General features: G+C 37.5%; 2 protein-coding genes across 3 annotated transcripts; both read left to right on the top strand.

Moving 5' to 3' along the window:
• Positions 1 to 130: 130 nt before the first annotated feature.
• Positions 131 to 5,223, top strand: rmp64 (ribonuclease MRP subunit p64). The gene is made up of 9 exons (XM_015009719.2): positions 131 to 263; positions 398 to 552; positions 703 to 791; positions 1,185 to 1,313; positions 1,451 to 1,528; positions 3,100 to 3,398; positions 3,525 to 3,565; positions 4,098 to 4,309; positions 4,408 to 5,223. Exons 1-9 carry the CDS (start codon positions 176 to 178, stop codon positions 4,739 to 4,741), a joined length of 1,425 nt encoding a protein of 474 aa, XP_014865205.2. The 5' UTR covers positions 131 to 175; the 3' UTR covers positions 4,742 to 5,223.
• A 1,513-nt stretch (positions 5,224 to 6,736) lies between these two features.
• ralba (RAS like proto-oncogene Ba) lies at positions 6,737 to 21,225 on the top strand. 2 transcript variants are annotated; one of them, XM_015009716.2, is made up of 5 exons: positions 6,737 to 6,890; positions 16,418 to 16,631; positions 17,460 to 17,668; positions 18,115 to 18,292; positions 19,768 to 21,225. In XM_015009716.2, the coding sequence occupies exons 2-5, from the start codon at positions 16,518 to 16,520 to the stop codon at positions 19,888 to 19,890; spliced, it is 624 nt and encodes a 207-aa protein (XP_014865202.1). In that variant the 5' UTR covers positions 6,737 to 6,890; positions 16,418 to 16,517; the 3' UTR covers positions 19,891 to 21,225. The 2 variants fall into 2 exon arrangements, with proteins under 2 accessions (XP_014865202.1, XP_087858288.1); XM_088002162.1 differs by having other exon boundaries at positions 6,805 to 6,917.
• The last annotated feature ends 2,610 nt before the right edge of the window (positions 21,226 to 23,835 follow it).

Consider the following 23,835-nt stretch of genomic DNA (forward strand, 5'->3'; position numbering starts at 1 on the left):
AATTAGTTTTTTAGATTTTGATACGCAGTCTATTTTAGGGCAAGAAAATGCGAGTACAGTAGTTCGTACCGTGGAGAGTTAATATTGTGGCGGCTCCTTTAAGGCCAACTCTGACGTCACCTTTGTTGGAAAAGCTATTGGCTATTCCACTTCCGCACATTTCAAGCAGAGGAACATGGCAGAGGAACAGCTTTGGAACAGGGTAAACATTCCGTATCCCTGTGCAACTTCAGTCGTCCGCATAAAAGTTGCTCCAAAAACAGGTTTGAACGTCCAAACAGAAAATGTATCAGCTTGTTGTGTGCTCATTCTTAAAGACACATGAAGCGAAATTATACCTAACCCTAACCACGTGCTTTTGCAGGGATATTGACAATCTACCATTTATGTTTTGCAGTTAAACTCTTCAAAGACCTGCTGCTGCAAAACGACGAGGTCCTGAAGCTCCTTCACAGTAAGCTACTGCAGACGGAGATCCGGCTTCTCTACGATCTGATGCACATCCTGAACAACAGCTACAGGGGGAACAAGACCTTCAAGGGCTTACAGCAGGTGAGAACTGCAGGCAGAAACCCCACGTTATGCTTCATTGTGTCACATTTTCTTTTTTCAAGTCTCAGAATGTCGAGCAGCAATAGCAGTTTCAGACTTTCCAATCTTAACCTGAATTTCTACATGAGCTTGTCTATTTCTGTCCTACAGGTTGAACAATGTGTAAACAGACTGAAGACTATGAAGCTTGATGCTGCTCTTCAGGGGCTAATAGAACTATGTCCCAATCAGATTCAAATGTAAGTTTTAACTAATTATTGTTGTAAATATAGCTATCATTAACATACAAGTCAGATGTGTTACAAAACACAATGCAGTTTTTACAATTCTTTGTCTGCATTTTTTTCAGCCATGAGAAATGTGGGATTAATGGCTAATCCTCTTATTATAACTCCTTAATTGTGATTTTTTAAACCAAAATTGTGCTGCCCTAACAGAACACTATGAGAAAATTATAAATAATAGGGAGTATTGAAGATAAAATCTACACTCAGTTAGTTGTCATTTCATTGTGAAGCCAAAATCCCATGATCATTTGTGCTCCCCACTCTCTGGTGTCTGCAAAGCCATTTTGTTTACAATATTGCAGCTGCATGTACAGTCTCTAATTACAGTTTCTTCATGGGTTTTAGGGCATTGTGCAGCAAGAAGGGAGACTGTGACGTTCCAAGTCAACCCATGCTGGAGTGGACCTGTCTGAAAGTGCTGGGAGCTGGCAAGCTGCTGAGCTGCACTCTGTCTCGCTGCAGCAGAGCTTTCATGTATCCTACTTAGCAGTTCACGCTGTTCTGTAGATCAGGTTTTAATGTTATTTTTATTAGACCCAAAAGAGGGTTTGTGATGCATCTTGGAACATCTCTGTCAGAGTTAGCTTGTCTTTAACAGATTAATTTTTCAGATTAGCAAAGCGGCAGATGAAATGGGAGGAGTTTCTCATCCTGAATATAGTGCTAACCAGCATGCTGAGTCGTTTATGGTAAGTAGCTACTTTATTTTTTTTTTCATATTTGGAGCTTTAGTTAGATGCGGGAGATAGAGCAGCACAAAAATAACTTTAATTCTGCTTTTTAGAATGATTTGACTCAGAAGTCAAAGGTTGAAACCATCAGATTTCAGGGATCCTTCCTGTTTCTTTGACCAGAAATTAGAAACTATGTGCGACATTAACAATATGTAGCATGATGCCATCACAACAAACATTTTAATTAAAATAAAATAATAAATGGAATTATTTTTCAATCAGTGGATACTCAGACTTGATGTAGTGCAGACTGCTGCAGAAGAGCCTTCCTGCCCATTACCATCTACGTGTCTTTACAAGTTCGGTAATATGAAATAAAACTTTTCATTCCTCTGGGATTAATTAGGTATTTTGAATTGTATATAAAACACTTCAATTCAAAGGAAACAAGTTCATAAGTTGTTGTTTTTTTAATAAAACAGTACCAATATTTTACCCTGGATAGACTTGAGAAATCCATATTTGGTTTGAATAAAGTGATTTTAAATGTTATTCTTCCCTTCTTGCTCCCCACCAGTCTTTGGCACTGACTGTGTTAATATGACCATATAATTATTACTTCTGCTTGTGTTGGAATTCAACAAACATTGGAACTGAATACTTCTCGTTCAGGAAGCAGACATGTTTTCAGAAATTATATTTTTTCCAAAACTGTATATGATCACTAGACCAAAAATGATATAACAAAAAACATTGTGATGTATTTTTGATGTACTGCCATAGTAAGAAAACTGTTCTCAGTATATTAGTTGGTGACATATTTATGTGTTCTTGCAGTTAGCAGTTAGTTTAAATATTGCAAAGTGTTTTTTTTTTACTAGGGTACTTTCTGCAGTACAGTTTGGTTCCACTTTAACAAGCATTGAACAATAATGTAGCCTGATGTCTGCTGATAACTGTTTACTCAACACACTCGGCCATCTTAAGTCAGTAATCCTTACTTGTATGATTCAGTGAAAACTGATGTATCAGATTCGAGAAGAAGTGTCCCATTTCTTTAGAGGATATTTTAATCACTTCTTGAATTAAATGCTAAGGAATGGGGAGATATTTGGGGGTAAGGATAACTCTAAGAAATCTGATTTGGACTAAGTAGCCAGTGGTAAATGTTATAAATGAACTGTAACAACAGTGACTGAAAGCAAACATTACCGGTGATTACTTGTGGAGAAATTTGATGATGGATGTGGCAGAAATGGAAGCCATCCAAATACCTCCTGGCGCAGAGTCTCTCCTCTGTGGGGCTGTAAAGTTTATAGCTCATACACCGCTCCACTGTGCTTGGATCTGTGATTGATTTCTGCAAAGCAGGAGTATATAAAAGCTATTTCTGCCAATTCTGTCAGCCATTTTTATTGGAGCTAATTGATGCTGCAGGAAAAGACTTTTTCCTGTGAAACTGCATTCCTGGCTTTAGGCTGCTGTGTATTGTACATAATATACAAAAGAATTTTGTTTGGGTGGCCTTTTGGAAACGCTTTCTCTTTTCATATAAAATGACTGATCTCGTTCTTTTGCTTCATCAGGGTGTTTTTTCGTGGTTTACTGGTCAGCCTTTGCAATCTTTACCAGTGGCTCCTGGAACTCCTGAAAGCTGTAGCCCAAGCCAAATCCATGCCCTTCCTCACCGACACGGTCTTGCCAGCAGATATGGCTGAGTTCCTGGGTCCCTCTGATGCTTTAGTGCTCAAGAAGCATCCAGCGTTTCACGCTTGTCCTAAAAATCAGAAAACAAAATGCCAAACAACAAAGAAAGCTAAAGTCAAAAACAAACAGCAGATGGCCTTTAAAGAAGACCTTGGGATGACTGTTGAAAGAAAAAGAGGTAAGAAGTCACTTGATTATTCAAGACCAGATCAAGCAATTTGACAAACCAATTATCTCCATTTATCAGGTGTTTGCAAAATTTCTCTCCTCCTAACCAATTATTATTCAAAAAATCTATTTGCAGGTGTCGGTTTTGATGTTGACGACAAGCCTTTTATCTTCAAGGTCAGTATGATAACCAAGATGTTTATTCCTTTAACATGTGCCATATACAGCTGATTTTTTTCACAGAAAACTTTAACAAAATTGAAAATTGAATTCAAGTGAATTTAGTACATTTATATTAAAAAATCCCCTATTTATATATTTGTACACAAAAATTGTGGCAAAAAAACAAGATGTAAGGACTTTTAATTAGGAATTCATGGCTTCCTGTGGTCGATTTGTCTTAGTTACTTCTTAAAATGGGAAAGACTAGAGAACACCTTTGTTCTGGATACTTCTTACTTCTTGTGTCAGAAATGAGCTTTTTATTTAAACTTCCCAGTCTCCACAGTCAAAGTAATAAAAAAATAAATACAAATTGGAACTGTAAAAAATGAAGCTGCAATAGAAACCATGTTTATCTTCTGACAAGACAGTGAGCAGACTGACTTTTTTTTGTGCGACTAAATTTATTTCAAGTATTTCAAGTATTAAATACTATCAAGTATTTATTTGTCCTTATTTACCTTATTGTCTCATTTTGATCTCAAAGGGCAAGACTGTCTCAAAATTGAGCAACAAGGTCAAGAAACAAGAGTTCAAGAAACAAGTGAGTGAGGCTACTACATTTGCACTCCTGGCTGCCAATCTGGAGGAGATAATTCAGTGGTGCGGATCTGAAAGAATGAAGAGGACAAAACGTCTCCTTACATTCCTGCATATAAAGTGCCAACAGATGAAGTGTCTCGAAGCAGGAGGACACAAGTAAGATGAATAAAACATAAAATTGTTCAGCCATGACTTTCAACTTCTGTGACACATTTTGAATGCTAACTGTGCTCATTATCTGCCCTTTTACTCAGTGTTCAGAGGAAGCTTCGGGTTTTCAGACGAAAAGTGTGCCAGGCTGTATCTCCCCAGGGATCAGCAGTGAGGACTTTTCGTTTTACGGCCGTAACGAAGAGGATCACTGGCCGAAGAAGCCATTCTGTTTCACTCTGGAAAAGATTTATGTTATCTAGAGCCAGGTCTAGTTTTAAGAGGACAGTACTGCTTGGACAGCAAAAAGACTCTGGGCCAGTGGTGTATTGTAAAGATGTCGGGAAAAGCAAGGCTTCCAGCAGGAGAGCATTACAGATTAATAACCCAGATAGCAATGAAGACATAGATGATATATTTGCAACTGCAGGCTTGTAATGCTTCATAAACCAAGACAAGACTAATGAGTTGACAACATTGAGTGAAGGTCAATCATCAGGTCAGTAATCGTTGTGTGAATTGCTTTTATGCTAAGTGTTGTATTAGAACAGATGCATTTACATTTTACACCTGTTATATCGCTGCACCTCATCACACAGGATACAGATGCATTTCTGTAATTTTGTATGTGAATTTTGTTTTATTCTAAATTTTTGGAACGTAGTAGGTTAATAGATAGTATTCAAATGCCTAGAATATGATGAAAATGCTAAGGAAACAAGAAATCTGCATACACTATGTCTCTGTGTTAAAATGGACCACGTAAAGTACAAACCAAATGCTAAGGAGCTCTGGCCAAGACAAATTCCAGAAGTTCTCAGCTGTACTATTGAGGCTGGTGGTACCAAGTATTGAGTTGAATACAAATACATGTCATACTTTTCAGATTTGTATTTGTAAATAAAAATAAACTGCATAAATATGCCCTACTTTGTGTTATTCTGTTACAATAATCCAAATAAAATACTTTGAGATGTGCAGTTGCATCGTAACAAAAGGTTAAAGTTCAAAAGTCATGAATACGTTTGGAAGGCGCTGCCAAACAATGGGTCTTGCGTCTTTTTATTGTTGTCTGTTACAGCTCATAAACTCGTATCTGGAAAACTTATGTCTCACATTTCCTTTTACGATCAAACGTCTAGAATGCTCTGTTGTAGCTTTGCAATAAAAACTCTCATTGTAAATTACAGAATCTACTCTATCATTAGCTGCTTTATTAATGCTCTTAATCTAATCTTAAAACTCATGAGATCCTGCAATTCAGATTATGTTAAATGTAATGATACGTTTTCTGGCTGAGAACTCCGTCACCACTGTCGTGCCTCTAACCAATTAATTGGTAGCTCTTTTAAACCTGTAATTTTAACAGTTTTTAGATCTTTATAAAAATAAAAAAACAAGGCTATTGTCTTAATGTGTTAACCTTTATCCAAAGATCAAGGTTCAATCATAAAGTTAGGATTTTATTGCTGCACTGAGTTTTGAGTGCATATTAAGCTAAAACACGACACTGCTTTATTATCTTCTCCAAAAATACAGGTTTTGTTGCACTTTCTGGAAGCTGGTTCTGTTTTCTGTCCTAAAATGTAAAAAGAAAAATGCAATGTTTAGAATTTTTAACATTTTATTTATTTTATAAGATTAGAAGGATTAAAATGACTATGATGAAATATTTGCATAAGAGCATCATAGTGCTAAAATGTTTATAAGATTAAAAAAGTATCTGACGTAAGCCTTGCCATCGCAGGCTATTTGGTCTGGATTCAGTATGGACCAAGTATTACACATGCTCTCAGATTCAAAAATTTGATTCATGGGTCTAAGCAGGCCCTGCGACAGACTGGTGACATGTCCAGGGTGTACCCCACCTCTCGCCTGGAACGTTAGGCACCAGCAACCCTCCCACCCCACTAGGGTACATGGGTGTACAGCAAATGGAGGGTGGATGGATGGATGGGTCTAAGCAGAACTTAGAAGTAAGTGTTTGCAGGTATTGTTGGTCTCTGTTTATCTCTTGACCGTGTGAAGAACTGGCTGTCTTTGAAAGGTCTCTTCTACTGGTGCTGCATTGTATGTCTTTAGTTTCATACAATATTGCAGTGATTTTGGACATTTTACTTTTTACCCTTTTTACATTGTACAATTTTGAATCAATTATCCATCCTTAGTTCTTTCCTTAGTTGTTTTTCCACTGTGAAATTGAAAAAAAAAAAAAAAAAAGCCCTTCAGAACAAGATTTAAAAACCACAAGATCTGTTTCTTGGTTGTTTTGCATTTGTGTTGTATTTTTTTTATTTTCGGTTAAGTGGTTTAAGAAGTTGGTTGGACGATGTTTCTCACAGACCCACACAGTTCTAACAATTTTGCTTGCATGTTTTTTTATAAGATACAAAAACCACAAACCGGGTTCTTTAACTGGAGCAAGGGCAGATGCGTCACTTCCTGTCATCTGTTGTTTTTACTTCCGTAAGGTGGGGCTTTTGTTACGGGAGCGGTTTGTATTTGGAGAACCAATGCGTCGGTCTGCGCTGGAAAAGCAGTCAGCTAGATAGCATCAACCAAGGGCAGTCATTGGAACTACGCTTCGGTAAGGCGTCCGAATCTTCTTATTTCGGTAAAGTAGTTGTACTATTATGTGCTTATTAGGATGGCTCTTGAAATAACGTTGCCATACGTTTTTAAGGGCAGAGCGAGTGACTGCTGGAGGCAAAGTGCTCAGCGTTTAAGGGAATATGGGTGTTTAAAAACTGGTAGTTACCAGATTAATGTGATGAAATCGTCACGTTGTGGTGGTTGTCAAAATTTTTTTCTAAATAGAAAACCCGATTAATAGTAGAATAATACCAGCACCATTGATTGAGTTCACGCTAGCATAACTGATTTGGACATTTTCCCTCGATCTGTTAGCACTTAATTTTCTTTTTCTGACTTGTAAAAAATACTCCGAATGAACGTTTATGTTTACGTCATTACGCTGCGGTTTGGAACTACTGTTTATTTTTCTTTAACAATAACGGTATTCGCAACTGTTAAAGCCCGAGTTGGGTGAACTACTCTTTTTAATATTAACAAACTTGTGAGTTCCTCATAATATAAGTACGTCAATAATATCTCCCATCATTAAATGTCTGAATAAGCAGCACCTTGGTAATAATTGTTACTGCTGTAAAGTTTTGCCACTAAGAAGACACACCCAAACTAGCTCATGTGTTCTTCTGCTGATGTTGTAAATCTGTTGGTATCTTCAGACGAGGCAACCTGATCTTTAGGTTTTACGTTCGTCTTTTCCTCTCTTAAAGGACGCAGAGTCATAAAGATCCAAAGCCAGTTCGGTCAGTTGCTAGATGATAGTTTACATATAAACAGTGTAATGTCGAGATGCGGGTTGGTTTTTCCCTCTCTGTATTTGAGTAAGAAAGAGGGTGTATAGGACGGTGTTAGCAAAGCACCACGCTTCCATCTCGATATTAATGACGGGTCCATTTAGGTAGCAGGGGAAGTGAAATGTGTGTTTCCTTTTCCAGATAACTGGCTGCATAAACGTGTTGTTTTAGGATCTGCTTTGGAATGAAACATGCAGTCATCCCCCCATAAACAGAATGCTGAGCCCAGCACATTTGCAGCATTTTCAGGGAAACCAGCTTAAGAATTGGTTGGCAGTTTTGTAGGGTTTTGCCCTGCCTTTTAAGAAGCTAATGCAGACTGTTGGGTATTTTTTCTTCTCACAGCAAACAGTATTTGAGGGTTTTACTCATTTCCCCCCCCTGTGATTAGATTCAAATGTTACTTCTAACACAGTGCTTACTCAGCAATGAAACACAATGGATATATCAGATTACTAACTTTTTTTGATTCCACAAAGGTGCCTATGTTTTAGTCTAGGACTTTTTTGCTGAAACTTAAAAAAATTGCGTAGGCATTTCAGAGTATACATTAACACACACGTCCACACAAGCCTTTTTAGTTAAAAATGGCCAAATAGTTTTAAATGATTTCTGTTTAAGCCACAATGTTCTCTTAACTCAGCATGGGTTTTGGTTTGGTAGCCATCTGCTTACTGTCTTTGTTTTACTCTGTAACTTGTTAGAGCACGATAGACATTTTTTCCCCCTTCACGTCTCTTTAGTCGGTCAGGATGGCTCATATCCAGACCTCACCATCTTTATGTTTCTGAGGTGGGTAGTAAATAATGACATTTACTTAAGTAATGTTTTTTGGGAGGAAAACAAATGTTTCCGTAGTAATTTTACTACACTGTACTTTATACTTTTACTTGAGTAGAATGAAGTATCGCTTCAGTAAAATTTCTGGCTACCCTATTCAGTGTGAGTCATTTCAGAGAGTGAAGACCGGACATATTTTAACCAAAAATACATGAGGCACACCTACAGTTTATATTAAAATGAAACCTCTTGTTTGTCCACAAATATCATGCAGCTTTGCTGTTTTCATGTTATTTTCCATCTGCCTGCTGTGCCATTTGTAGGTCAAAAAGATACAACAAACACTATGTATCGTCACTGAAAGTACTGTTGAGTTGAGCAGCAGTGTGTCACTTGTTGCCACCACAGTGTGTGCAATAAAGACAAGCAGATCACACTTGCATCACAACTGTCAAACGAATAGTTCAGATTTTTAAACAAAGTTCTAATAAGCACACAATAGCTTAACATGAGTGGATGGCTCTTTTTGTGTCTCTTTTCCTGTAGCCTGAAGCTATTTTCAAAAACAACTCCCACCTCAAACTTGTCATAGTAATTCCTGACACAATTTTATTCTTTTTCATACACCTGGCATACAGTTAACAAATACCACATTCCATACAGTCACTTTTGTAGTTCAAACACTACATTGCTGTGATTTTGTATATGATATATAATTTTATCTTTTTTTTTTTTGCATTGTTCTAATATTCTATGCAGAAATTCAATAAAAACGCACAGAAAAAATTACCTTTGCATTTAATGTGATTGAGTGAGTGACTAAATGAGACTTGAATTATGTTGATTCTGACACTCAGCTGATGCATTGTTAGCTTTAGCTTCAGCTCATTTTTGATGATGAAAGCAGATGAGGATGTAAGGAACTAGCAATACACAGCGGAGCATCCTGTTTCCCCCAAGGAAGAGGAACAAGTTATGCAAATGAACATTTGTAAAAACGTTCAGCCTTTTTTTAAAAAATTATTTTTATATTATTCATATTCGTAAATTCTCTTCAACTCAGTGCTGGCAGCTGCTGCCGGTGGGCATGTTTGCCAAGCTGTGACAGACGCTACCTGTGGCAATTGTTTGCCTTTTAAAATGCAGCTTTGTTTCAGCGTGATGGAAACTTCTGTTAGTGTCGGAAATTTTAGATCTACTTTCACTGAATTTATGCTATTTTTTTCTTCCATGGTTCATATGCAACTTGTGATTCTTTTTCTTAAATTTTAAATAATTTTTTCTCGTAATTGCATTCGTTGCATCCTAATCGGCAGCAGGAGAGTTTCCAGTTTTAGAGCTCTCATTAATGTAGGGACACCTGGAGTCTCTCAGATCACAACCCCCTCTTTCCTCAGTCTCACTCTCTGAATACGCTATAATCAAGGCCATCGTTTCACTGACCAACACCGAGTGGGTTGTCTCTACTCACAAACCTGATGGTGTGTGTATTTATGTAAATGCTCAGGCCAAATAAAGATATATGAATTTACACAACAATCAGAGCACTTTTAATGACTTGTAATCCTCTAATTGAATTTAAAAACATTTGAATTGAAATGCTTTTGTTTTGGGGAATCTGAAAGCAGACAGCACACAGTGATTGTCGACCTCACCCATTGTCAAATTTCTACCTTAAATTTCAAACATCTATATCTGTATAAAAGTGGCAAAATGAAGGGTGGAGAAAGCATTAAACAGCATGAAATTAAGCCTGTTAACAAGAGACAATGTTATTTTTAAACTAGAATGATGAATTACCCTATACTGGTTGCCATCGTGATCACTCTCTGTTTCTATTTTCTCAATTTAAAGTGGAAAAATTATTCCAGTTTTGCTGAATTAGCCTTTCAATAAAAATTTGTATTTGTCTTCTTTTCAAATAACGTAAAGCAATGCTTTAATAATATGTAATTCTTTTTTATTGCATATATAGGCATTGTTCTTTATGTGACAATAAATTTATACTAGTACTGCTAGAATTTACCTTTTAAAAAATTTCTAGACGCGTAGTGATCTGACTTAAATTCAGAATCCAGGTATTGATGTGGGGAATTTAATTTAATTTTGTACATTAAAATTTTGTACATTTAATCAGATCCAAATTTATTAAGGTGCTATGCAGAGCCACAAACTTTGACTTCTTATTAAATAACTGGACTTTACACAGAAAGATCCATAAAAAAATAAAATAGATTTTTTTTTTATCTGTAAAATACAAAATCATACTGCAGCAAAATATTAAGGATTATTACAGCTGATCAACCCTCTAATGCTCACCTGCATTACTGAATAACCTGTCCTGTTGTTTTTAGCACAACATGGTAGGTTGTTCAGAAAACAACCCAATAAAATTGACCTTGAAGGGGAATACATGCATGGGCACCTACTGTAAGTGAGTTAAACACACTTTGAGTCAATAAATCATTTTTCCTTTTTTCTGCTTCTATTCTGGGACAAGGACACAAAAAGAATTACTTTGTGAAACTATAGGTGTCATCCCTATGCATAGGTGGTGGTATGCAACTTAACCTTTAAGGAGATGGTAAATGGGCAGCTGGCTGCTGGTCAGCAGTAATGAAATGATTTTTGAACAAACGGTGGTTAAAAAAAATCAACATACCCCTGTTAAAATGCCTTTACTTTGCTGCATACTAATGAGAAAATGCTAATTAATTTCAGAGCTTCCCATCTCTGTGGGCCATAACATATAGACATACCAATTACCAATGGAAAACAAAACAAAACAAAAAAACAACTTAAATAAAGTGAAGTGGGTGTCTTCAGAAGTGACCACCAAATTCAAGATCATGTTAAATACGGGACAGTACTCTACAGCAATAACCTTAAAGTTTTCTGACTGAGAAAAAAAAAACATCCAAATGAAGCTCAGCTATTCCAAGAAACTTTTCTTGACTTTTTGTTAGTTGCATGTTGCTGCAAATATCGTACTCCTCAAAAAGCTCCCAAAGCATCACTTGCAAATAAAATAGTTCAATAAATTTTTTAAATAAGAAAATAAACACCAAAACTATGCCAATTAAGGAGTTCGAGGTAGAACATATTTATAGACAAATATTGCATCTGAAATGCAATATTGTTTGCACAGTTTTGGCTTAATTACTACTCTGAGGGTGGAGTTTGTTCTGCAGATGATCTCTAATAGTCTGTTAACTCCATTTAATGATTAATCGATTACCAAATTAGTTGACAAATATTTCAGTAATTTATTAATCACGATTAATCCAATTGTTTCAACCCTAGGAAAGACTTAATTTGTTTTATTGGGAACAGTTTAGACAGTACCTCATTTTTACCTTGAAGATATTTTCATATTAAATAAAACCGGAAGTGTTTTAAATGGAGATTGGTTTGAAAAAGAAAAGCAGCCCACTTAGTGTTGCTGCAGTGGGGAGGATTCTGACACAGGGAGGATTTAAGGTCTCAGTTGCCCAGTTTTGTCAAAGGCTTCTCTGTACACTCCCACAGGCAAATACTTGTTAGTATGCATTGTAGGACGAAAATGGGCTCCTATCTGCTGTAGCTGTCTTTTTAAGTATAGTAAATCATTTCCTGATCTCCACAGGCGGTGACTGTTATAACTGCTACATATGAAGAACCAAACAGACTTCTGCAAAGCCACCTGCAGGGCTTCACGCTTAAATTCTGCACTGTTTGTTGCACTGTGATAAAGGAGTCGTAGTCTTGAAACCTGGTCTGGGGTCGTGGAACGTCTTACCCATTCTTACTCTCCCCTCATTACTGCGACTCTGTCAGGTTATTGTTTTGGCACAGCAAGATGAGAGAACCAGGTTTATCCTTCAGTTCCTGGAGTTAATTTTGAGACTTGTAGCAAATAAAGACAAAATACTAAAAAGATGATTTACTGTTTGGTTTATAGATGTAACAAGAGTAATGCATACATGAAGGAGAGCAAAGAGGTTCTCTGGAAAAATATATGTGTGTGTGTATATATATATATATATATTTTTTTTTTTTTTTTTTTTTTTTTTTTTTTGAGATTTCAACATAAACTTTCTGCTCCAATTAGTAATTAAATGTTTCTGCTCACTTGGTAAGTTGTCAGTGTTGAGATTTAGTTTTCCATCTTTGAGGGTGAGGTGAGCAGGTGATCTGATCACAAACCTCAGTTTGAAGGTTCAGTAGAAGGACAGAAGAAATCAAATGAGGTTCAGACGTCTATTTACTACATCAATGCATACATGGCACAGACACAATAACCATGAATGTGACCTAATTTGTTGAGATTCAAGGCTAAGGTAGATACCAGAACTAAACTAAGACTGTTTTGTGACTACATAGTTTGTAGCAATAATCCTGTAAAAGATGATTTTGTAAGAAATAAGTCTTCCTCTACCCTATTTGTAGTGTTGTACATAATTGACTTAACCATAATATTTGTTGTAAGTTGTTTGATGCAACTCTCATCAATCTTGAAAGGTAATAATGCAACACCTGTGTGAGACCAAGCTACTGTTCATAAATGACGCAGTTAAAGTCAAGATGGTGGATATTCTTTGACCATACCAATGTACAGGCAGAAATGCTTATGAGCAATGAATGCTGTCCAAATTGTTTTCAAAGTTAGGTGATTATTTTCACTTCATACTAGAGGTGCACCAATAATTCGGCCATGATTTTCTGAATATTGGGAGATTTTGATCAGTTGATACTTAAATTTGAAGCTGATTTTATCCACAGAAAATCAGCCACTGTCCTCTGTTACTCTGCATTGTTACTCTGTAAACAATAGTGACCCCACTGGTGCCAACTCGGCACCTTTCTTGCTATTTTTTAGCAGCATTTCAGACAAAACAATTAAAATCAGCAGGTCAGACTTTTTGAAGATCTGCGATCAGCCAGAAAACTGCAATCGGTGCACCCGTACTTTGTACTTAAATGACCAAAGGTTGCATCAAGAAACACTTTTGGTTAAGTGGTGGGCAAGTACATTTTTCTGTTAGTGAAAAATCTGCTTAGTTGCAGGCATTTCTATGCTGAATCCTGGAAAAGGTAGTTTTAGTTTCACCCATGTCTTAAAATAAACACCAGTTGAAGATTGGGTGGTTCTCGGAAGGGCTTGCTAATAAATGTCTGCTGTCCACATTGCAATGGTGTCATCTATTTTTCAGAAGCCTAGCAACCAAAGTGGTTTGTTACACTTCACCCCTCCCTTTTCACAAACCCTGATCCTCTTTAAAGGGCTTGCACCAAACATGTGAGACTTGCCAGAATACTGGCTTATCTTGACTTTGAGCATTTCTGAGACCGTGTTGCTGTAATGTTGGAGGTTTTGGTTAAATTAGTTTATTGAGTTCAGTTTAATGTTAATTCCTTCCTAGTTTTTCCTTCTGTGCTTGTGCACAGGGAAGTGGGTTACATGTGAATAATTAAAACGGTGACCCGTATACATAAATGCTGAATTCTGCAAGTTCCACAAGAAGGTGTGTAAATGTGTTTATGTGGGCATTCTTCATATCAACTATTCCACTGACCTGGTTTGGGATAACAAAGACAGGAAGAGCAAAGGTCAGGCTTCATTCCCTGATTAGGGAAAGTGGAACCATGATGCCACTTCCTCAGATGCTGTTATCTGTTAAAAATGGCCAAACTTCTCACATTATGTGACCCATTCAGAGATATTTTTTTTGAGGTTTTATTTGATTTTTAGGGCTTGTTTCCTTCTGTTTGCAATGACAAGTTTAAGTGGAAATTCTAAGGTATTTTCAAAAGACTTTCTCCTCTTAGTCTTGTCTCCTGAAGAGAGTGTTGCTGGTTTCAAGCAGAAATGTTTACTGTTAGGGAGGAGCAGATTATGAATACTGCTATGAATCAGCTCAGTGCTTCCATTAGCATGACATCCTGAGAGGAGGGAAGGATCTCTCTCTACAGAGACGGACAGAGAGAAAATGTTAAAGATAAGGTACTAAACATATTAGGAGGGGCTAGAAGAGTCTAACATTATTAACTTACAGAGGTGTTTGTGTCAAAGTTGCTTTTTTAGAGCGATTTTTATGCTCTGGTATTTCGTTTTGGACTTGTGCTTTTGGCTATACATTGTTCCTGGATGGCTCAGTTGGTATTCTGTGCACTGATATAGATGACAGAAGTGGCATACATCCAGAGCAAGGTAAACACATGATGGTGTTAAGTCTTTGTATTAGATCAGCTCACACAACAAATTGAATAATGCTTTTTATCAGAGCACAGTGGACCCAGGAGGACTTTATTTTACTGAGTGTTCTCTATTAGGTTTGCAAGATACAACATGTTAATATAAAAGTGGTCACCTGGAGACCAAACACTGGTACATTCTTGCTAAGTTAATAGATTAGCTGCATTTACTGGTTAAAGATGCTACTAATATTACTCTGTGTTCTTCCTCCTCATATTTTTATTCTGCCAACAGATTAGTTCAAGTCAGTGGCTTTCTTTTTTTCAAAATATACACCACTTGTACAGATGGGACCGGTAACTAGATAATTTTAAACTGGACACGTATAAATTAAGCAATAGAACAATTCGGAGTGGAGGTAAATTTGATTGGCCGTGAAATTCAAACAAAGAATCCTTTTCGTTAACACACTTTGTCATACCTACGCTTCACCAGGCCACGCTAACACCAACAGTTTTCAGGGTGGTAGGTTACTGAGTGATAAAAGATTCAAGGTTAGCTATTTCTAAAATGATGCAAGGTGTTTTTAAAAATGAAGTTAAAGGAAGCTATAAATAGAAACGGTACTTTCTACGTATCAAGACGTTTTCATTGAGGCTGCGAGACAGAGCAAGACTTTTAATAGATAACGGAAAGACTAGAGACTTCTTTTGTTATTATAACCACAATAGAATAAAAGAAGCATAAAAAACAACATGCAGCCAAAGCTGAACTGGGATACTATAATGGTACATGTATTCTTTAAAAGCTTGTAGTCTGTAAAATGTTTACACTGCAAAAACAACAAAAAATTAAAATACTTGAGATAAATTCAGTATATTGTTGTGAGGTGGATTTTTCTATCCATCTGTTTATATCTTCAACCTAAATGACATAAAATTACCGCATCAACTAAAGTAAGATAAATATTTTTGTTGGCTTTTTAAGGCTGTCAAAACAGAAACCGCACTTGGCAAACAAACTCAGCAGGAAATGAAGGTTAAAGCACACATGAAATGATAGGACTTCTAGTTGCTAAAGAAACAATGTGAAGAGTGTGTTTTATCCAGCTGTAATGTGACAGTAATGCAGACATAATCACAGTTTTAAATAACTGCAGAAATATGAACAGTAGAAGCTTGGTTTTCAGCTCTCAGTGCATTCAAAACTTGAAATAATTTCCATTTTAATTGAAGCTCAGATGAGACATTTAAGGCATCTGCGGTGGAGTCCGTTAGCACTCCGTTTAAAAGTTATATCTGACAGGAATGGGAGATACAGAAGCAGGCAAAAAGCAATTGACTCTGAGCTTTCACCTACTCAGGGCAGGGCCCTGATAAAGCAGATAGATGGCCAGTCAGTTCTTCTTCTTCTTTTTTTTTTTTTTTTTTTTCCGTTTTTAATGGCTCTAGCACATGATGCTCTGTTTTAATGCTTTCGTAAATTCAGCCTTGCCGTGGAGAATGATGGCTTCATTACTCCTGATCAGTTGCAATGACCTTTTGATGGGCAACTTTATAAAGTTCTCGGATTCATGAGTAGGCAATTTGGCACTTTAAAGGGTGCGGTGGGTGTTAAGATTCAAGATTTGTTGGAACTCAGCCTAGAGCCTTGGCACAGAGCGCTGCTATCTGTTAAGTAACAACTGCCATCTGCCCATCCGCTTCTCCCATGTTCCCTCCTTATTGATGTTATCCACTGTACACACTGCTAAGTTTCCTCTCTTGTCATTCACAGGTCGCTGTCGTAGGCGAGTGTGTGCATGTGTGTGTGACTGCGTGCGCGAGTGTGCACATGTGTTTGAGTGTGTGAGAAGGACTCGGAGAAAAATCCAGTGATGGCTGCCAATAAAGGTAAAAACCAGAGTTCTCTGGCACTGCACAAGGTGATAATGGTGGGAAGTGGAGGTGTGGGGAAGTCCGCCCTCACGCTGCAATTCATGTATGATGAGGTGAGTTGATACTACACACACCTGGTCTACACGCAAACTCCTATCTGATCAGTTAACCACGGTTCCCTGTGTTTAATTGGTCTCCTGGGAAACGCTGTTAAAATGAGATGAGGGCTCCCAGAACGACTACATAGGAGAGGCTAAAAACACTTTAATAAGACCAGTAGCTCAAACTTCCTTTGAAATCATATGATCTTTTTTACATATTACAACCACAAACTGCTTTGTAATTTAATGCTATTTGATGTGAAGTGTGCAAGTGAAAGGGAGGGTGCATTCACACCCAATTTGTTTGCCTGGAAAGTCCAGTTCATTTGGGGAGGTGTGAATGCACAATTGAACTCTGGCCCGCCTAAAAACCTGGGTCTGTGTCATGTTGAGGTGAACTCTGGAAAAGTTAGAAACGTTTGCTGTACATTTACAACGGTTTAATGGCCCAGACACTCATCCAGGTAAGAATCTATTCTGCTATTCACAGATGGTCTCCATTCAGTGTGTCTCAAATTGAGCTGTTTTGGTAAAAATTTCAAAATGAATGGCCTCTTTTGTGGTGGTGTCACCCTCACTGCAGTAACAATGATTCTGCAAAGTAATGACTTTGGGATGTAAATACAAGTGCATGTCAAACCTTTCATATTTTAATCTGTAAAATACATTACATTGTGTTGGTGATTTCCATAAAATCCAAAGAAAACATGTTGAATTTTATGACTGGAATCTGAAAAAGTTGACAGGTTGTTTAGATCTGGTGTTCTGCATCCTTGTGCAAACACACATACAGTCTTCAAAACGCAAGAAAATAAACTGCCTTAATGTTCTCCTTCTCAGTTTGTCGAAGACTACGAACCCACTAAGGCGGATAGCTACAGGAAGAAGGTAGTGCTGGACGGGGAGGAAGTCCAGATCGACATCCTGGACACAGCTGGCCAGGAGGACTATGCTGCTATCAGGGATAATTATTTTCGCAGCGGGGAGGGCTTCCTGCTGGTTTTCTCCATCACAGAGCACGAGTCCTTCAGTGCCACTGATGAGTTCAGGTAATGATGCAGTGAGGCAAACGCGTAAATGTGGCATCTGTTGAAGGTCCGCAACTTTGATGAGATGTAAATTAGATTACATGTCGCTATATTGGTAATGACTGTGATCACTGAAATGATTCAATTACATTTTTTCTACTTCTTGATCATGACATTGTTTTAGACAAGTTTGGTTTAGGATTAAATTAATAGCTTTTTTTCAGTGTCAGTTCTGAGGAATTGACAAAAAGATTTGCTTGAATCTGATTCCAAAAAAAATGCAACAAAACTGTTACATGCAGTCCAACGTGGATTTGTTTTGCAGGGAAGAAAATAACCCTCTATATTTCAAAAACAGTGATGTTCCTGCTAAATGTTAAATAATTGTACCTATTATTTGCAAAGTACAAAAACAGTATTCGACAACCCTTGCACTTGCTTATTGGGTTTTTGTTTTGTGCTTGCAGGGAGCAGATCCTGCGAGTGAAGGCGGAGGAGGACAAGATCCCTCTCCTGGTGGTTGGCAACAAGTCGGATCTGGAGGATCGTCGGCAGGTGTCTGGTGATGAGGCGCGCGGGAAGGCTGAGGAGTGGGGGGTCCAGTATGTAGAGACGTCTGCCAAAACTAGAGCCAACGTGGATAAGGTGCCAATGCTCACTCACTGCCTTACTGAACAGAAAAAGGCTAAAATTATAATCAACAGCATTGATATTGACTGGTTAGTAAAACAACACAGCCTGCTCAGGTAGCCAGACTGTTGTCAGCTACTTCATAGGCATAATTTACCGAAACCAGAGTTATATAAATACAAATCTCAAATGACCAAAATGAAAATTTTTCATAGTCAGAGGTCCATGTATTATAGTCCATACATACAACATACAGTTGTACTCAAAATAATTCAAGAATCTTGTAAATTAATAAAATAAAATAAATGCTAATATAAAGTTACAACTCTCTTTCAATTTAACAAAAAGAATAAACTCCTCCACAGAATTTGTCGGTAAGCAAAGAAATCAGGATCTGCAGTAAGATCTGTTTTAAAATCCATGCCACTAAGAGTGCGTTCGCTGTTGGATTGTGTTGTTTTGTGTCATGGATCAAACAAGAATTCTACTTGCAGCTTGATAAAATGGTCATAGAGCTTTTATTCTTCTTTTTCTTGACTCAAAAGTTTGAGAAAATTTCTCTTCAAAATGCCTCTCCTTGCTCTCAATGCTTTGTCGTACCGACGGTCTCTTGGTAAATTAAGCACATCACACTTGTGTTGGTTGGAGGGAGAATGAACGCATAAAAATGCAGTCCATTTTCCTTTTACTGCAAATTTGGAATGTGCTGTTTTCTACTGCTGGGGAGGTTTCAACTAGAAAACCGCTCCCAAAGTGAAAGTCAAAATGTACCGCTGGTGTTGCAGCAGTAATGACAGATTGACATGGAGATGACGGTCCTGCTTGCTTTATTATATGGCTGGCATTTAGTTGTCTTCTTATTATTAGGGAAACAGAACATAGAATTTTACACTTCCAACTTGATTCTTTGAAAAATATATATATCTAGCAAAATTGACAAATTTGGAATCTAACAAAGGTTAACTTAATCTGGTCCTAAAGTTCAAAAAGTGGCCAAAAATAATCATATCAAAAACCCTCACATTGTCACACTGGACATTTGACTAAAAGAATCACAACATGTGCAAATATAATAGTTATTTACAAATTTAGGTTATAAACTGGATTAAGTTTGTTTTTCTTTTTTTAAAGAAAAAAACTAAATCAGTTAATTAATAAACGTAAATGGCCACCAAACACTCCGGAAAAGTTGGCATTTACGTTCTGACGACAATGTTTACAAACAGCAAAATTAATTTTTTCTGTCAGTGAAGCTTGCTCCATATGACCAACGACAAACCCTAACCCATTCACTCTTTGATGGAAAATTTTGGTGATTATGACACCATGAATTTGTAAAACCTTGGTGCAACTTGCTAACATGAACCACTCGTATCCAACTTGTAAATTCTGTACAGTACCGAATTTTAACGTGAACTCAGATTTACTTGTTAGATTTTTTTTATCTGACTCCCAAACATGTGACAAGTAGCTGCTCATTTTCCCTCCAGGTGTTCTTCGACCTGATGCGCGAAGTGCGTGGCAAGAAAATGACTGAAAACAAGGACAAAAACGGGAAAGGAAAGAACAAGAAGAGTAAGAAGAGTTTCAGAGAGAGATGCTGTTTACTTTGAGCTCTTCATGGACCTAAATATAAGCCACAACACACATCTGTATTGCCGGGGAACAAAGCAGATGTCTTTCATTGTCATTTAAATGGGAAATTGATAATTATTTTTGTAATGGCTTGTGATAGATTAGTCTCTACAACAATCTCAACCACTTTGTTGCCAATTTTACGTACTAAAACTGGAAGATGACCACTGTTGTTACTGTGACTTAAACTGCAGTGCTTGATGGCTCACACTAAGCTAATGACCAAACTGCCAGTGACACTAACTATGCTGCTCAAGAATTTCTCCACTGTTTAACGCTGAATAATGCCTTTGAATTTCAGTAAACAACGCGTTAAATTTCCGAAGCCAGTCGTAACCTTATCATGCCGACCTCTTGTTTCTGTGTTCATCAAACTGTAGGAACTATAATGCTGCTGTCTGTCATGTTTGTCCATTAATGATGACATTTACTGCTTTGCCAAGGTCTCATCCATTTGGTCTGTTCAGATTTATCCTTTCTACTTGGCTGCTTTGAATTGATAAACATTTCAAATTATTATTTTTTTTCTCTGAGTGTGTAAGTTTATCTTTCCCCAAGACTTTGTGAGTTTTGTGCCCACAGATGATTCTCAAGGTAGTGGAATCCAATTAGAGGATTTGTGGCCAAACAGGGTTATTTCATATTCCTTTCTAATTTCTTGCCTCGGTAGGATTACAAAATGTCAGAGAGATTCTTTGTAGTTCTGGAGGTAAAAAGCTGCAGAATTTTGGGGACTGAAAAACTCATTAATTAATTCTTTGTGCAGATGTGATGCGATATATTTACTAGTTTATCACAAACAGAAGAAAGCATCCATGTACTCCGACCTTTCTAGTAGTGCAGATTTGCATTTCTTGTTTCTTTCACAGGAATGCCGATGTTCTGCTGTTTTGACGACAATCTTCAATGATGACATGCCTGCTTTGTGGTCAATAGTTTAATTACAGGAAATCAGAGGCTCTTTACATTTTAATAACATGCATTTCATTGCTAATTCATAGGAAGGGGGTTTCGTTCACAGTGGACACTTTTAAATAGTTTGTGCCAACCAAACTGCAAATCGAACCATGTTTGTACACTATGTATGTGCTCTAACAGAGCAATTTGTCTGAACTATACTACCTTACTGTGTCCTTGAGCAAAGCTTTGCATCTTAACTCTTGTTTAATCAAGTGCTGTGGTGAGTGAGATGTTTCTACCACTGCCTAAGCCATTCTTTGTAACATGCCTTCTTTGTTTTATGCATTCTACTGTGAATATGCTTCAGTCTCCTTGCAGCATGAAAGCTGCAAAATAAATGTTTCTTTTCTTTATTCTTGACCTTTTATGTTTTTATTATTTAAAATGAGTTTTAGGTTTTAATCATGGCTGATTTGTGAAAGCAATACTTAAATGAAATTAAGTCATTTACCACCATTTCTGCTTGGTGTTGCACATCCTCCTCTCCTGGTGGGTGTGTGCATTTAAAATTCTATCCAAAAAAGTATTAACACAAACTAAAAAAAAAAAAGTAATTTAATTAATCTATTAGGTGACTGTATTCATTCTTTTACTAAATAAAATTAATTGAACTAATTTCCTTCAGAAGTCAGCTAATTAACAACAGAGAGGAGTTTTAGTTCAGGAAACAATGCTGGACATTTGGCACTATGAAAACTAATGAGCACACAGAGTGCACGACAGATAAGTTAGGTTACAGAACAATATCCAAAGCTTATAATTTTTCAGAGAGCACTGTTTAATATCTTATCCAAAATGGAAATGGTAAGGTACAAATTCAAACCTACAAAGACAAGGCCATGAACCTAAAATGACTGGCCAGATTAGAGTTGTAAGAGCTGCCGAGAATCACAACCCTGCTGGACGAATCGGTCTGCTGGATGGTTTAGTGATGCTCGCATCTAGTTTTTACACAGCAGTGGGAAGGAAAAAAATATATAAAACAATGTGATGGTGACGAGTGTTGATGCTTTTCCCCATTCGAGAATGAGAAGCTGAAAGGCTGTTGAGACTTGAGAGGAGGGTCACCTTCAGTAGCAACAGTAAACATACAACCAGAGCTGCAATGGAACGGGTTGGATCAAAGTATGTTGTGCTAGGATAGATTAGTCAGTCCACAATGTAGATGAGAATCTGTAGCAAAACATTAAAGTTGCTTTTTCACAGATGTTATAAATTTTGAACTGTTTTGCAAAGAAGAATGACCAAAAGTTTCTGTTTTTTGATGTTGAAATCTGGTTCAGTCATACTGCAAAAGACCTACAGCTGTGACTCCTGCAAAAGTTTTCTACAAAGTAGTGAGTCTGACTTTATTTGCTATTTAGGTATAGTAATAATAATCAGTGCCATTGAATTTAGGTTTATAAGAGTAAAGGGGTCTGAATACAAATGCATTCCATGCATATAATATTTTCCTCTTTGCAATTGGGCTTTATTTTGTGTTGGTCTATTACATAAAATCTGAAGAAAAGTCCTTGAAGTTTGTGGCTGTAAAGTGACAAAATGTGAAGAAAGTTCAATACTTTTGCAAGCCTATGCAATGTTCTCATACACTTACATTAACCCTAAAGGACGAATGTCACTGCTGCCGTTCCTTATCTTCTTTGGACCAGTAACTTACATCATACGGCTTCCCAAGTCAAGTTGGGAGCCTGGGGCTTGTTTTCCTGATTGGTGACAATGATGTTTTACCAGCCTTTCTGTTAACCTCGCAACCTTCTGTCACATGGCAGACTGGTGTAAGATCAGCCGAAGCAAGGGCTCACATTTTCGAAGCCCAGGGAGCGTCTGGGTCAGTGAAGCTCATTTCACAGTGTGAAAACGGGGTTGACTACATCGCCCGGCCAAGACTCACTATAATGACATTTTTAAAATGGCTTTGGGTGTGAAGGATAAGAACATGCTTCCTTGGTGCTATGTAAATCGAAATGTTTGACCCATAATCTGATTGCACCTTCTTTGGAGTTAAATGTAGAGTAATCTGCTTGTATTTCAGTCTGCAGTACTCTTCATGATAAAAACATAAATAAGAGGGGTCTGAAAATCATCAAATTCCTGCAGTTTTTATTCTTTGGGGGCTGTTTACAAATCCGCCTGAAAGCAAGTTTTTTTTTTTCTGACCTTGTTTTGCTTCATTCAAAAGCAACTCTTAAGGGATTTTAATTGATTTTGTGTGTTATTTTTTTACATTCTCTAAAAGTTGTCTTAATCTTTCCCAGCATCCTTTTTCTTTTTGCATCAAGGCAAGTTCTTTTTGGTTGCCAACACTTTAATATCCCCACCTGTCCTCAAATCAGTCCCCCATTGTATCTCCAATCTTTTATTCTTTATGGCAACAGAGATAAGACTTCCTCTCCAGTCTTGGGGAGAGAACTGTATGTTTAAAAGTATTGATCAGACAGGCCAACACCGGGGGAATTCTTAAATCAACGTTAACCTTTAAAAGAAAACGGCGCAGAGAGAGTTGCTGTGGGGATTTAAAGCTGTAACATCTATGAAAGCCACTGCTCCACTTTCACAGGATACTTCACATAAATACACTAATCCCCCCCCACTCCCACCTCACCATAATTTATATCACCAGTGAAACCTGCCGGGGGTTGGAAGCCTGTGGCAGAATTTCCACCAGAGAGGCTAAACATGTCACAGTGCAGATAAGCACATTTACCTGCCTGAAATTCACCTCTCTGGGCTCCCACTCCTCGCCCGCACCTCTAAGTAGGCAGATTAGGTGGTCTGTTAAACCCACAGGAAGGCACTTATTTAGAAATACATGAAAGGGCAAAGTGAGGCAGGCTAATGACCGATGCCATGTCACAGACATACTCTCGGGTCTTTTATCATTCTGCGGAGAGGGCCCCCGTCCTCTGAATAACCCTCATTATATCTGAGCTAATGTTGGGGATGAGGATGTTCAAGTGATA

This window comes from Poecilia mexicana, unplaced genomic scaffold, assembly GCF_051168715.1.
Source record: "Poecilia mexicana isolate PSO_F unplaced genomic scaffold, ASM5116871v1 scaffold_2, whole genome shotgun sequence".
NCBI lineage: Eukaryota > Metazoa > Chordata > Actinopteri > Cyprinodontiformes > Poeciliidae > Poecilia > Poecilia mexicana.

What these genes read in the sequence shown, in the direction of transcription:
- rmp64 (XM_015009719.2), top strand. Translation starts at nt 176, where the DNA reads ATGGCAGAGGAACAGCTTTGGAACAGGGTAAACATTCCGTATCCCTGT. An exon ending in TGTCCCAATCAGATTCAAAT is followed by an intron (nt 792 to 1,184) that starts GTAAGTTTTAAC and finishes CATGGGTTTTAG; the next exon opens with GGCATTGTGCAGCAAGAAGG. An exon ending in GACTGTTGAAAGAAAAAGAG is followed by an intron (nt 3,399 to 3,524) that starts GTAAGAAGTCAC and finishes ATCTATTTGCAG; the next exon opens with GTGTCGGTTTTGATGTTGAC.
- ralba (XM_015009716.2), top strand. Translation starts at nt 16,518, where the DNA reads ATGGCTGCCAATAAAGGTAAAAACCAGAGTTCTCTGGCACTGCACAAG. An exon ending in TGCAATTCATGTATGATGAG is followed by an intron (nt 16,632 to 17,459) that starts GTGAGTTGATAC and finishes TCTCCTTCTCAG; the next exon opens with TTTGTCGAAGACTACGAACC. An exon ending in CTAGAGCCAACGTGGATAAG is followed by an intron (nt 18,293 to 19,767) that starts GTGCCAATGCTC and finishes TTTTCCCTCCAG; the next exon opens with GTGTTCTTCGACCTGATGCG.